The following is a 13,884-nucleotide window of genomic DNA, read 5'->3' as shown; positions in this document are numbered from 1 at the left end:
AAAACCGCCTGCTCTGCTGAATCACTCATCCCCAGTGTTTCAGGTCTCTTTGGTGCGTTCACCTTCCTCCTACCTGTTACACTCTACCAGTGTCTCTGTCGGCCCTCTTCACCTCTCCATTCTTCATCCCCCTCTTTTGTCTCCAGTCCTTCCTTTTTCCCCTGTCTTTGCCTTCGGCTATGCCGTTCTCGATAGCTCTTTATCTCCCTCCTGCTCTTGAGTTTACCGTGTGCAACTATCTGTGTTTGTGTGCGAGTGTGTGTGTGTGTGTGTGTGTGTGTGTGTGTTTCGCGCCGTTACGGTCTGTCAACCTCCACTGTTCATGCTCTGTTGCTCATTTCCCCCTTTCCTCTCCTCCCCTCTCATCTCCTCCTCCTTCTTCATCTTTTCGTTTTGCTGACAGACCTGTCCACTGCAGTACTTCCTTCTCTCTCTGACAACGCAGCACCTCGTTGCGTATTCATGCGGCTGCTGCCTATCCCATCACTATTCTCGGACCATCCGCTGCTTATTCAGAAGCTATTCAGATTCATGCTGGTTGACATGTGCTCCCTAGGAAATGTAGTGTGTATTTAGATGTTAATGCAGGCGCAGAGAGAATGTAAAGTGATCAAATGACACTGATGTTCGCTGGTGATGGATGGTAACCTTTAAACCAATGACAGGTTCTGTTCAGAAGGAGAAAAGGTGAATTGTCTGTCCTGCCCACATCTTCGGCCTCAGTTGAGCTCCTGTCTCTGGTTATTTACCTGCCTGAGCATTGTCATAAACAAGCACTTTGTAAACAGATGTGCAAGGCCAGTGATTGGTGGAGGCTACATGTCGAAGTTTTGCCTTTGTTATTGTAGTGCAATTTCTTTTTCTCGACTTTTATTTCCAGGATGTTTTCCACAGGACTGGAAATTCATCTTTGTCCCTTGCTTTAATGTCCTGTTATGTCCTGTTATTTAAACGGATTCTCATGAGTCATGATGGAAATTAAAGAAACATTCTGGTGTTTTTTAACCTGTTTTATTTTCATAATTATGTCCCTTCTGACTTCGACTGGAAAGGTTTGAGAAACACATACGCGACCCAGCTTTGAATTTGAATCTCGTCAAAATGGACGCAATTATGAGAAGACTTCTCACCAACAAAGTCAAAGTTTAATCCTGAAAGTAATCAAATCGGAGATGTATTTATACCTTTCCAAACTTAAATAAACATTTGTTATTACTGGAAGTATAATTGGATTTTTCAATTCTAGTTCCAGTCTCCAACCTAAGCTTCAAGCTATTCAAAATGATCAGTGTCAGTGCCTCAGTGACAGACGATGCTACAACTGCTGAATGAGGAATGGAAGAACACAGATGTCACACATTACCTACATGTACAGGCTCCTATTAGACTGGATTGTGGGTAATTATCCCAGGAAAGTCTGCAGACTTGCAAATTCATGGGAAGTTTACACAATAAGCTGCTGAGTTTACCTAAAGGCAGACACGACAAAGTCTGTGGGTCAGTCAAAGTTTACTTTGACAGTAAATTATCAGCGGCTTAAAGAACCCTTGCCCCTGTTTGTCTCTCCGTTGCCCCCTCTAGGTGTGGAGGTGGCAGTCAGGGGAGTGTCAAGTGCTGCAGGGTCACAAGGAGCAAGTCAGATGCTTCTCACTGCTCTCAAGCTCGCCCGTCGACACAAGACTGCTGTCCTGGTCCTTCGACGGCACCGTCAAGGTGAAGCTCACACACACACACACACACACACACACACACACACACACACACACACACACACACACACACACATGCAGCAGCAGCTTGAAATCAAATGCAAACTGATATCTCTCTTTTTCTAACTCACTACAAGATGTGGGACACAGAAAGCGGAGACAAGCTGCAGGACATCCGGGCTCATCGGGGAGCCATTCTGTCCTGTCATGTCTCGCCAGACGGATGCCTGTTTGCCACCACCTCTGCTGACAAGACTGCTAAGGTTCAACACACACACACACACACACACACACACACACACACACACACACACACACACACACACACACACATGGAATGAGACATATCTGTTTGTGCTGCCAGTAACAACGTGACCTATTACACATCAGCGTCTTCCCTCAAACCTCCTTCAGAATCCATTACTTCCAGCACATGCACAGTGACGCGTTGCCGCGGGTGATATCCGTGGTTAAAAGTTTCTCCGGTATGGGAGGTGAGGGACGTTTAGAGATTAGCGTGCAGCAGATGGCCCCCGGGCCTGGTGAGTTAGCTGTGGGGTCAGTCTGTCCTCTTCCACCCACGTTCAGTGATCATTTAGTCTGACTGCAGCTCGTGGACCTGCTGACCCACCAGGCTGGCTGGCCCGCAACCGACCCACCTCCCTGTCTGGATGTAGTTTTTGCCAGGTTGCTGTTTTCCCAACACCGCTGCGCTTGACTTTGGCCTGACTTTGACTGACTAAGTGGGCTGGGTGTGTAACCTTTTCTGTAAGCAGCTCTGAATTCTTTTCTAACTCGCCTTCCACAGAAAAGGGAATTTCATTGCATAGCACCCACTGAACCGTATAGAAAGTATGCGCTCTTTGACATTGGCTCCCTCTCAGCGGCATTCATTTTTTGGATAATGAAAACCTCTGTGGGTTTCGGTGTTAAATTCATTGTTTCCCTTAAGGTGACCGCATAGAGGGGTGGGGATTGCTTACAGCTGTGTCACCACTGTGATCATTGCTGTCCGTGTCCCGCTGTGAACAGAAAGTGAATGTTGACTCTTTATTTTGATTGAAAACTATTAAAATATTCTTTTAAATACCTGAAAACAATATATTTAAAAGAGATTGTGACCTACACAGTCATTATGCTGCATGAGCCTTATAGAAGTAATATAAGGTTACTCTTGTATTGTATCGTCAGTGACTTCTCCTAATGTCAGCAGAAATAGATTGATACTTCTCTGTCCAGCATTCAACCACGGATGACATCTGGTGTTCCTGAGCGTCCGGCATTAGAAACAATGCAAAGCCGCTCTCTCAGGCATTTGTTACAGCAGTTGATGTGGTGCCACTGCCACCGAGTTTCACACGGGAATTTGGATTTGGTCGACACTTACTGTAGAGAACAGCCACTGGGTCGGCAGCCAACCTGGCTTCTGTCAATAGATGGTAGTGAGAGAGAATGTGTGTTTTATGGATTTGGCTAAGATTATAATTGAGATGTGTGTGTGTGTGTGTGGGTGTGTGTGTGTTGTTGGGCTGGTTAGCAGCCAGTCACATAGTCTTTGCTCTCCAGACCGAGTAAGAGCTTTGGTGGCTGAAAACACACACAAACACACAGTCCCTGGTCTCTATCTATCTGGAGGTCAAACCGTACGGCTCAACCATGAGTATCTTTGTGGAGAACCACAAAAAGGAAGATTCTCGCTCTTTCCGTCCTTCAGTTTCCTCTTTTCCTACTTTTGTACTGACCTTCAGATGAATGGGACTTTGTGCACAGACGTAGTTACACTGCTGCCAAATGAAGTGTCTAATTATGAGCTGTGTTATTTTCTATGCGGCGCCGGATGTGACCGGGGTAAGGAAGGAACACAGAGAGAGGAAGAGGAGGGAGGGAAGAGAGAAGGCAACAATGGATGAGAGACAGAGAGTAGAGAAGGGAAATCCAAACAGAGTGGGAGAAGGACAACAGCAGAGTGAGACTGGACTGATTACTGATGCAGCGCTGTAACAACATTAACTCTGCGTTTGGCGAGATTATTTGTCCTCATAAAACTTATTAACGGGCGGTAACTGGTTTGAGCAAAAGAAATAAAACTTATTATCAGCATGACCTGTTATTTCCAGGTAAACGCTGCTGTGGTGGTTTCCATAATTACATTTCTTCTGCACCTGGGTTCGTAAATGTGTCCAGTAAATGCAGATGTTGCAATAACCAAGTCAGAATGTGTCCGTTTTACGTTTTGGCTGTCATTTTGATGAGCCAATTTCTGCTTTTCATTCTCGATTCATTCCTTTCTGCTCCTAGTTGTGGCACTCCGAGTCCTGGGAGTGCGTCCACACCTTGAAAGGCCACCAAGACTGTGTCCGAAGCTGCCGATTCTCCTGGGACAGCCGGCGCCTCGCAACAGGAGACGACAATGGAGAGATTCGGGTGGGTGTTCAAGACATTCAGCCTTTTTTCGTTTTCTTTCTCTTTTTTTTTTTTGACATTTATTCCTTTATTTGGAATTGCATAATAGCAGCGGTTCACACAGTAGTCATTAGTTAGAAAGCTTTACAGAGTGATCCATCTTTTCAGCTTTTCACCGAGTAAATATAGAACACAATGGAACGTGTTTTTCATTTGAGATGAATTTAAAAACGAGAGAAAAAAAAAATAGAGAACTGAATTTAAAGCTGCTGTAAGTGATATATTTAAGTGTTACGTCGCTCTATAGTCCAACAGTTATCACCATTACAAAGTGTTTGGTCAGTAACCAATGTCTCTCCTCCCCCTGCTCATGTATTGAATGAAAAAAGACATTTTCTGGTATCCCTGCCTCACATTATCCAATCAGGACACAGAACTGCATAAAGAGGCGGTCCACGTTCCTGTGGTGAGGTAGACAGGAGGGAGGGGATTACTACCTGCAAGACGGACAGGAAGTTAGCTGTAACGATCACAACTTATCCCACATTTCCTCAGATTTAATGTCCTGAAGTCTCATTCAGAAGACGTTTCTTTACATTAGAAAGATTTTGTAAAATATATCCTACATCATACCAGTCCTCAATAGATGAGGCTCTTTGTAATTGCTTTCTAGCAGCTATAATCTATATTCTGTGTAGGTGTTGATTGTAGAAGTCCAAAAAGGAGATAAGTTAAATGTTTGAAAGTCAGTTTTGTCACCTATTCTGTATAAATCTTCAGCCAAAAAGTATTTACTTTTTGAGAGGCTCAAAACAAGTGGCCGTGATTGGCTTTCTGAGAGCCACAATTCCTCCAGCAACTGGAAGAGCCTGAGTGGTGAGATTTCTGAACAGGTGTGATAAAAAAAATTCTACTAAGATTAATCCCGCCAAACACACGAGGTTGAGCCTGATATCCTCTTTTTAAGAATTCACAATATTTCGTCCAGAATTCCTCTGAAATGCGACTGTCAGTTTGTCTTCCCCATGTTTTGTTTTATTCATGTGCAGTAGTAACTGCTACTTTAACCGTCAGTCATTATCTACTCAACATCATGCCGATGGAAAGTCAGGTGAAGTTTTGTAGTCCACAAAACATTTCTGGAGCTTCACAGCAAAAAACAGTGTTGCTGCATTCTCCTAAACAACTGAAGTAGATATGGATTTGAAATGTAAAACATGACATAACAAAAAAACAACTGCAACAAAAACAGAAAATGGCTCGTCGCAGCTCGTACGGCGTAAACCAAGTGTCCAGAAGCCCTGTGATCCGAAAATTGATTTGAGCTCAGTTGAAAATCAACCTGAGCAAAGTGCCTAAAAAAAGATGTCAAAGTGGAGCAAAGAAAGTGGGAAGAGGTTTTTTTTTTTTAGAGTTACGAGGAGAATGAGGTTGAGGTGATGAAAGTCTTCCTACTGAGACTCCTGGCTCACACAGTGTCCACACACCGAATGGCATCATGCTACTAGTATGACAAGTAACAACAAAACCTTCAAACATCTAATTTGCTGTGCATCATACAAAAAAAAAAACGTAATTACACCAGTCAACATTTATTCCAGAGATCACCATAATTACATCTCATCACTCATTTAGATAAAGTGCTTACTAATGCAGCATGATTGCTGCAGTGCACAGAGGAGGGGTGAGATGAAAGGAAGGAGGCAGGGCTCCCTCTCAGACGGGGGAGCCAGGAGCTGGAGGAGGGCGCAGGTTTGTGCGAGGAGTTGGGATGAAGAGAGCAGGAAGAGGAGGAGATGTCTGACAGTGGGAGGTGAAGGAGAGGACTCGGGATGCCAAATTGGATCCCCAAGGCTTTGGGATCTGCTCCGCTCGTACACAAAACACACACACACAAAATAAATGAAAAGTTAGACTGTGTGAGGGGGAAGAGACGAAGACACTGGAAAGGCATCCAGCGCTGCTCAGCCTGCAGCCAAGAATGGCAGCGCTGCACCGGCCAACAAGGGGTTAATGCCCTCTGGTGGCCCCTGAGCTGAACTGCTCCATTATCCAGAAATGGACGAGTCCATCAGATCCAATTACATAAACCACACTGAAATCTCACCCCTGTTTCTATGGAAACAAATGTGAGTCATTCTGCACAAAAGCATGCCAAGTGTTAAATATAGCTGTACGTGTGATGTGTCATTGTCAAACGGACATGTGAACAGTTGCATAACAGCTGCAATCGACATGATGTGGTGAACCAGCGATGATAGAACCACAAAACATCTTTTCATTATGGATGTGGTGTATTATGGGTAATTACTCATTATATTCACGCTTTGTGACTCTGTTCAAATTCATTTTCCTCCAGCGGTGGAAAAAGTGTTGAGATGCTTGAGATACTTTACTACAAGTAAAAGGGCCTGCAAGAAAAATCCTACTCAAAGATCCCCTCCACACGAGGCGCACATTAAAAATATCTAATGACATCAGAATCCTTAAAATGGCACCCACTCCTTCTCCCTCATTATCTGAAAATGCAAATATTTTTCACTTCACACCTTGGACTGCTGGAAACAAGATGTCTCCTACTCCTCCACTGTGCACTGGAGGCGTCAAGTTCCCACATCACACTTGTGTATGCTGCATATTGGATCAGGATCCTTCCAAGCTACTTGTGATGTCACAAATCCTGCTCGTATGCCCGCCTTTTTAAAATCAGATTTTCAGTCAGCACGGAGAAAATGTAATCTTTCCGCAGCTGATTTTGAAAACAGCCTTCGAGTTTTTGACTGAAGAGGGACTTTAAGTAAAAGAAACATGTAGTTAAGGTAATTATTGTGCAGTAAAATGGTCCCTCTCAGTGTTCTACTATTACTTATAATTACTCTATTTTTTTCTATTTTGTTGAGCTTTAAGGTTCATCTTGACCTTAGAAACAGACGTTTGACACAACAAAAATACGTTATTATTACCAGTATTAGTATTAAAATGAGGTCAACCTGTTTTCAGCCACATCTCATGACCTTCATAAGCAGATGGTGTTTGCTCGGTAGTTAATGCGATCGTGTAGTTTTGGTCACATCTGATGCAAGAAGACCGTCCTTGAACGGAGACAGAGTTCATGATCTACCCTTGTATACGACCACCTGTTATCATACTCACAGAGCTGCAATCATTAGTCCATCAAACAATGAGTCGACCTTTGAGTCTTTGGGTTTTGATTCTTGAAGTTCACTCATGATGTAAAACATGCAGTTTTTTAATCTGTAAGTGGGATCTTGAGTGTTTAACCAACATCTCTGTTTATCAGAGACATCCACTTCATAATGTTCGTCTGTCCATCGCAGCTCTGGAACGTCAAGGACGGCTCTTTGCTGAAGATTTGCTCCCGGGAGGGTAAAGACGCCATGGACTCGCTCCACGGGGGCTGGGTGACCGACCTGCACTTCTCCCCGGACGACTCCCTTCTGGTCTCGACCGGCGGCTACATCAAGGTATGTTTACATGCACACATCCAGACATGTGGTTACTCAAAGTCTGCATTAAGTGTATGGACTCAAAGGGAAGTAGAAGACTTAGCTTGGTAGGTAGAAACAAGTCTGTTCAAATGAAATATATTTATGTTTTTTCAATGTGATGTACATTATGGCTACCAGCACCAAATGTTCATGCAAAACAAGAAAAATATTGAATATAGTATTAAATCACGAAGCTCACAAAGTTATGTATTAACTCCCTAAGTGGCAGCAGAGTTTTTAAAGATGACCTCTTAATATATGACTGTTTCATAATCCGCTCCTCTATAGATACAATACAGACTGCTAGTTGGCACCTAAATGCACCGTGTGCCTCTCGCTGCCCACGTTTACACTCGAGTGTACACTGTGCACATAAAGACATTTCCACAAAGTTATGCAGCGCTTGACTCCTTCACTCTGCATGCATTTAGCTGTTATCAACGGTACATCCAGGTGTTTGTGAGAGTGAGAACTGTTCATTGTCTCAGTGATAACAAAACAAAACTGCCCCCAGCATGCACCATTGTTACATTAACTAGAGGAGCACTGCAGTGGTGCAGGTTTACACAAAAACACTCAATACCTGACAGAATGATATCAATGCTTCCTTGTGACGTGACTGGAATATTGTGTGTGTTTGCGAGTGTGTGTGTGGCTCTATCTTATTGCCTTTACTTTTACAAGAGATGGGGTCACAGAGCGGGCAGTCTCCGCTCGGCTCTGATTGGCTATTTGCTGGGCAATGATGTAATCCTCAAGGGAGAGCAGTTCTGATCGATGAGGCTTTATATCTCAGATTACTCCTGATACTGTGTGTGGTGGTTGTGTTGTGTGTGTGTGTGTGTGTGAATATGTGCACGCACACCTTCGTGTGGGTCGGCAGAGATGTTACTGTCGAAAGCAGTGGTTGCTGCTGCTGTTCGGGGCTTTTTATAGACATATGGCCAAAAAAACGCATCTTAATCTCGTCTACAGCAGATTCCTGTTGACGAGATAATAACATCTAGAAATGAGCTCGAACATAATGAGAGCAACAAATGTATTTACAATATTTTACTCTTTTCAAATAGCCTATAGTGTGTGAATGAGATGATTTTCATGAAGCAGCAAATGCAGTTCAAGGGCCACATAAACGCCCTCATAGGCTATTAAAAAGAAAGATGAGCTGCGAGAAAGACCAGACGCAGGAGCATGACATCATATGTGAGGATAGTGACTTAATGGTTTGAATTCACAGCCTTGGAGCACAAGGTCACACTGAATCTATGTCAGACAAACAAGCCAACTGCATGTAGATAATAGGGGCCACTTTTGGCGACGTTCCAGATTTTAGATTGTGGGCCAATAGGGCTGGGGGATATGGCAAAACATGTATCACATTCATTAATATATATAAATTATATCATAATATAATGAAGTCAGTATTTCTGCTTAATGGCTTTCTTGCTGAGAGTGAGATGACATGATCGATGCTACTCCCATATCTGTTCGCTAAATATGAAGCTCGACTCAGCAGGTTATTAGCTTAGCTTAGTTTAAAGACTGGAAAAAGTTTGCCTGACTCTGTCCACCTAACAGCACTTTCCAAATTTTCCAAATGAATATGATGTGGCTCAGCTCTTCGAAAGCATCGAGTGCTGGCTTTATAGAAAGTAAAAACATGCTTGTCCGCAGGGGCCGCCAGAATCAACAAAAATAAAAAGCAATCTTAATGCCTTAGTGGGTTTCCGTTCCTCAAAGATAAGAAGTCATTATACAACTTAAAAGTTAGAAAATGTCTGTGCATTTTAAAATGGTGGACATTTTTATTGCTCAGTATCATTTTTACTGCCCCATATATTGATTGATTGACATATTTTTCATTGAAACATGTAAAGACATAACAAAACAAAAAGTCAACAGGCCTGTTTCAAAGCCACCTCCTACTGTAATCTGCAGTGTGTATATATATATATATATACATGTATATACACGGTAAATACGTAAAAATTTATTTTGCTGGATTATATTGTGACTTTTTTCCGTTATTTGTAAAATAAGAGATAGTTTTGGTGTTTATGTGCTATTTGCGTCTCTTGCTGAGCTTTTTATCAAAGCATTTATGTGTTTTTTTAAATGGATTGTCTCTCTCTGTCTTTTTAAACTGTGACTGAACTGGAAACCAGCCATTAAACAGCCGTTGGTTACAGACATTAAACTCCACTAATATACCCTTCCATTTGTTAATGAGTAAACTTTACAGACAGGGCTACTCTGCTCTGCTCTTTGCTGGTCATCCACATCATTTTCCATCACATCGTAACGTCTGACGTATCACTCCATTACTCCATTTCACAGACTTCTTTCCTGCCCTCTCTCGTCTTGAGCAGGGTGTGTTGACTTGATGGATCAGCGTGTGGATGTGAGGAGCAGTGATGGATTATTATCCCTGTCTCAAAGGGGTGAACCCCCCTTGAGTCGCCAGTGTTGATTGATTAATTGTACTGTGTGTCGGCCGGACAGCTATGAGAGGGCATCCTGTCCGTCATGGTAATTACCACGACTCAGTGTGTACCTCTTATGACAGATAATATAGCCAGCAGAGTGGGAAAGCATGATAATCATCTGTCACCATGTTCGCCTGTTTTGCAATCTGCGAATCTTGAAACTAAAACTTGGCAATTATCCTCAGAGACAGCACTTTGAACAGGCTCATTAGTCCAGTGAGTTGATATTTAAAAACCCTCTCTGATACCTCAGCTTCCATACAAATAGAAAGCGAGAAGAGAGACTGTGGTCAAATAAAACATTTACTGACATCTAAAAAAAAAAAAAAAAAAATCATGCACCGTTGTAATTATTTTTCTGTCAGTCTTGGAAAAAGGCTTGGCAATCGTCTGAATGTCTTCGTAAGGGTATTTGGTTTGTATTTATCCTCAGCTGGTGTAAGGGAGAGATTTCATTATGGAGGATCAGTGGGATTGTATTAAATGTGCATTTGGATCATAGATGTAGACTGATTGATAGTGAAGTTTGGCTCGAATACCACAACAGCTCTGAACAGTGGTACAAACTTTTGCTCTTAGAAAGTTGAAACTTCACCACACAACTTGATGATAAAATAATAGTTCTTGAAGATAGTATAGCATCTTTATTACACGAACAAAACCTCTGTTGACTTCATATTCATGCCTCTGCAGTAGCATACTAAATGGCCTCAAATTGTTGTGCTTCTTCCTCCAAGACTTGAATAAAAACATGTTTTCTCCCAACGTACGGTAACTTCCAGTTTCGCAAAATTGAAATTGCCAGCAACAATTACTCATCTTTCTGTTTTTCTTCACTCTCTTTGGAAGGGAACAGCACCAGAATGCAAAATGTGCAGATTTTTCAACCAGCTTTGTATCACTACAATGTTGGAAATATATGCAAATGAATGTCAAACTTCTCTCCGTTTTGCCTGCACCCAGACCCTCACACGTCTTTACTGGCAATAATCCACCGGATGACGTAAAACACGTTCTCTGGAGGATGTTAGGGCCGTTGCATCAACTACAGATTGTACTAATGCATTTATGTATGCCTCTATCCACAGATACAAAAAGCACAGTTCTGTTTGTGGTCGTTCAAGTTTGACGTAGATTGATTCTTTCATGCCTCTTTCAAGCAAGAAAAAGACGTCAAAGAATCCATCTACGTCAAACTGGAACGACCATTGTTAAACAAAGGAGGCGCGCCTACGACACTACTTAACACCCGCCTACAATGCTGTACTGAGTTCCCTCCCCAGATGGTTTAACGAGGTCATGTTATGCTTTTTGGGTTTTTGCCTTCCCTTCATAGTGTTATGTAGCATTTTTGTGCATGTAAAAGGTCTACTAAAAGTGAAAAAAGCCAAAAGTCCACACCAAAGGGAGCTACTCTCTCCCACAGAAAACACTGCTCCTGCACTGCCTGACATGCCCGGTTTGGAGTCAAGCCTTTACTTCCATAACTCACTACGTAACAGGGGTTATACAAATATATATTTATATATATTATAAAATATATACACTCCAGTCAGTCAGCAGACATACAGTTGCTACTAGCGGCGTTATTTTAGATCACACTACCTTGCTCGGCATGACCCGCCCTGCTCTGCCTCTGATTGGCTACATCCTGCCCGTTAAGTAATGCCTCTTGGATGAGAGGTGAAACGTCTTCGAGAAACTGAAACAAGTCCCGTTGTCTACAATATAGCGCTTTGTAGATGAATTGTTGTTGTAGTGTTTCGTGGTTTGAGAGTTACTGTGTACAATACTTTCTTGTGATATGGGTGAAGATGGAGGATTGAGGCCTAACTCTATTATACAGCACAACAAAACAATAACATACAGCTCCCAGCTCCAGTGAATTGTTTTGCATATACATAAGAGCAAGCAAATCAGAATTTGAAGACTGTGGCGAAATCTGTTTTAGGGGCTATTTGTAAACACCAGCAAGATAAGATTAATGTGGATTATGTTTTAACATGAGCACAACCCCTTTAAGCATTGTTTGTGTCAATACCACAATGTTTAATTCACTGATTATAATCCGGATACGTTGAAATTCTCAAATTTTCCTGAAATGAACACCACTTACCTCCATTTGTAATATATCCTGAGACAAACACTAACCATAGCATATGTTAAGTACGCTCATTGCGGTGTTACTTGGAGAGATTATTGTTGGAAAAACATATAAAACTGAGCAGAAGAGAGCAGAGAAGGCATGTTTTTCTTATCGTGATGTGAAAGTCAGTGGAGAGTTTTCAGCTATCAGATTCTCTCTGATCGCAGCTCAGAACATCAGAAGCCTTTTTTTTCTACAGAGTGACTCAGTGTGTCTGCTCTCGCTGCTGCTGTTGAACGCGATGATGTTGTTACTGGTTGGATAAGAGCAGGAGAAGTGACGGCGGGCGATGTCTCCCATGGTTCTCTTTCAGTTGATGGGTTGATATGATGCAACGTGAGGCGTGTAGCGTGAGGAGTCCTTATTGTTTGCCTCTTTCTATTTTGTCTCCTCGGCTCCCCGTGTGGAATGATGTTTTCTTGTTTGTCCCAGTGGGTTTTTTTTTTACTCGTCTCTGTCAGTGCTCCAGCCTTAATCATCTCTCAGGCTCCTTTTTTTCGTCCCTGTTTTATCACTCCCTCCCTCTCTGTATGGTCGGCTGAATGGCGTGAGTGTAATTAAAAGCAGCGGGCTATTGTGTGGGGGTCTAAGCACTTGTCCAATCCCCAGTCGTGTTTGGCTACCTGTGTAGTGTTTAATTAAACATTTCATTTCCTTCCTATCTTTTCACTTTACGTAATAAAAAACAAGTTGTTTTGGTGGGTTTGCTTGTAGAAATTGTCAGAGTGTGTTGTCTCTGTGTCGGGATGTGATGAAGTGGTGCGGTCGGGCCCTCTGAGAGTGGCTGTTACATCCTACACTGACTCCCATCAGTCCTCCTTCCCTCTGCTCCGGGTCCTGCCAGAAAATGTTGTACCTGTCTCACACCTGGCCTTGACACGCATACTCACACTCTCCGAAAAAGCCGATGACCCAATCTGTCACGGAGCCACGATGCAGGAGGGGAGGCGGCAGGTGTGAAAAGGCTCATCCTGACAGCACTAATACACACACACACACACGCCCAGCAGCCCAGGATAATTCACACCAGAGTCGTCCTGTTGCATATAAACCGCAAAGCACTCAACAATTCCCTTTTTTTTTCTATAAATATTGACAGAAATCTTTCTAAACGTAGCTCCTTTTTTTTTTTTTTTTTCAACTGAGTGAGCCGAGTGTCCTCATTCAGCCTCAATCAATATCTCTGGGTACTTAGAGCTTTGTCTATTTCACTAAGCCAGCTGTCAAAAGGCCCGGCTGAGGTGCCATCTCATCAGCAGGACGGCAGATCGGTTCTTTTCTGTTAATCCTCCTCTTTCGGTGTGATTGGGCTCACTGATGCAACCATCATACCCCTTATTGAGTTCGAAAAAAAAGGTCATTACCGGTGAATAAAACATTTGGGAGAGGCGTCCTTTTAGATATAGTTTGTTAACCTTGAACCCCCTACTTTCTTAAAATGCTATCTCAGTCTCAGAACCTCAGACACCAAAATGATAAGAGACATCCTTATGCATTTGGGTTTTTTTAAAATTGCATGGTATGAACTGTGACCTCTGTGTACTGTTGCACCCACCCACGCCCAGAGAGCACAAGATAAAATAAAACAGGGACCCGTTCATCAAAACATGCGTCCGTAGCACCACCAACCT

General features: G+C 42.7%; 1 protein-coding gene across 6 annotated transcripts in view; it reads left to right on the top strand.

Moving 5' to 3' along the window:
- apaf1 (apoptotic peptidase activating factor 1) overlaps positions 1-13,884 on the top strand; it is a 44,905-nt gene that overhangs the window by 17,030 nt on the left and 13,991 nt on the right. For all 6 annotated transcript variants that reach the window (XM_084345647.1, XM_084345648.1, XM_084345643.1 and 3 more), the window contains 4 exons: positions 1,582-1,713; positions 1,847-1,972; positions 4,008-4,133; positions 7,451-7,597. In XM_084345647.1, the coding sequence (XP_084201773.1) occupies positions 1,582-1,713; positions 1,847-1,972; positions 4,008-4,133; positions 7,451-7,597 (531 nt within the window). The remainder of the gene's footprint in view (positions 1-1,581; positions 1,714-1,846; positions 1,973-4,007; positions 4,134-7,450; positions 7,598-13,884) is intronic.

This window comes from Pagrus pagrus (genome assembly GCF_965226575.1).
Source record: "Pagrus pagrus genome assembly, chromosome: 23".
NCBI lineage: Eukaryota > Metazoa > Chordata > Actinopteri > Spariformes > Sparidae > Pagrus > Pagrus pagrus.
This window is presented reverse-complemented; position numbering and strand designations above follow the sequence as displayed.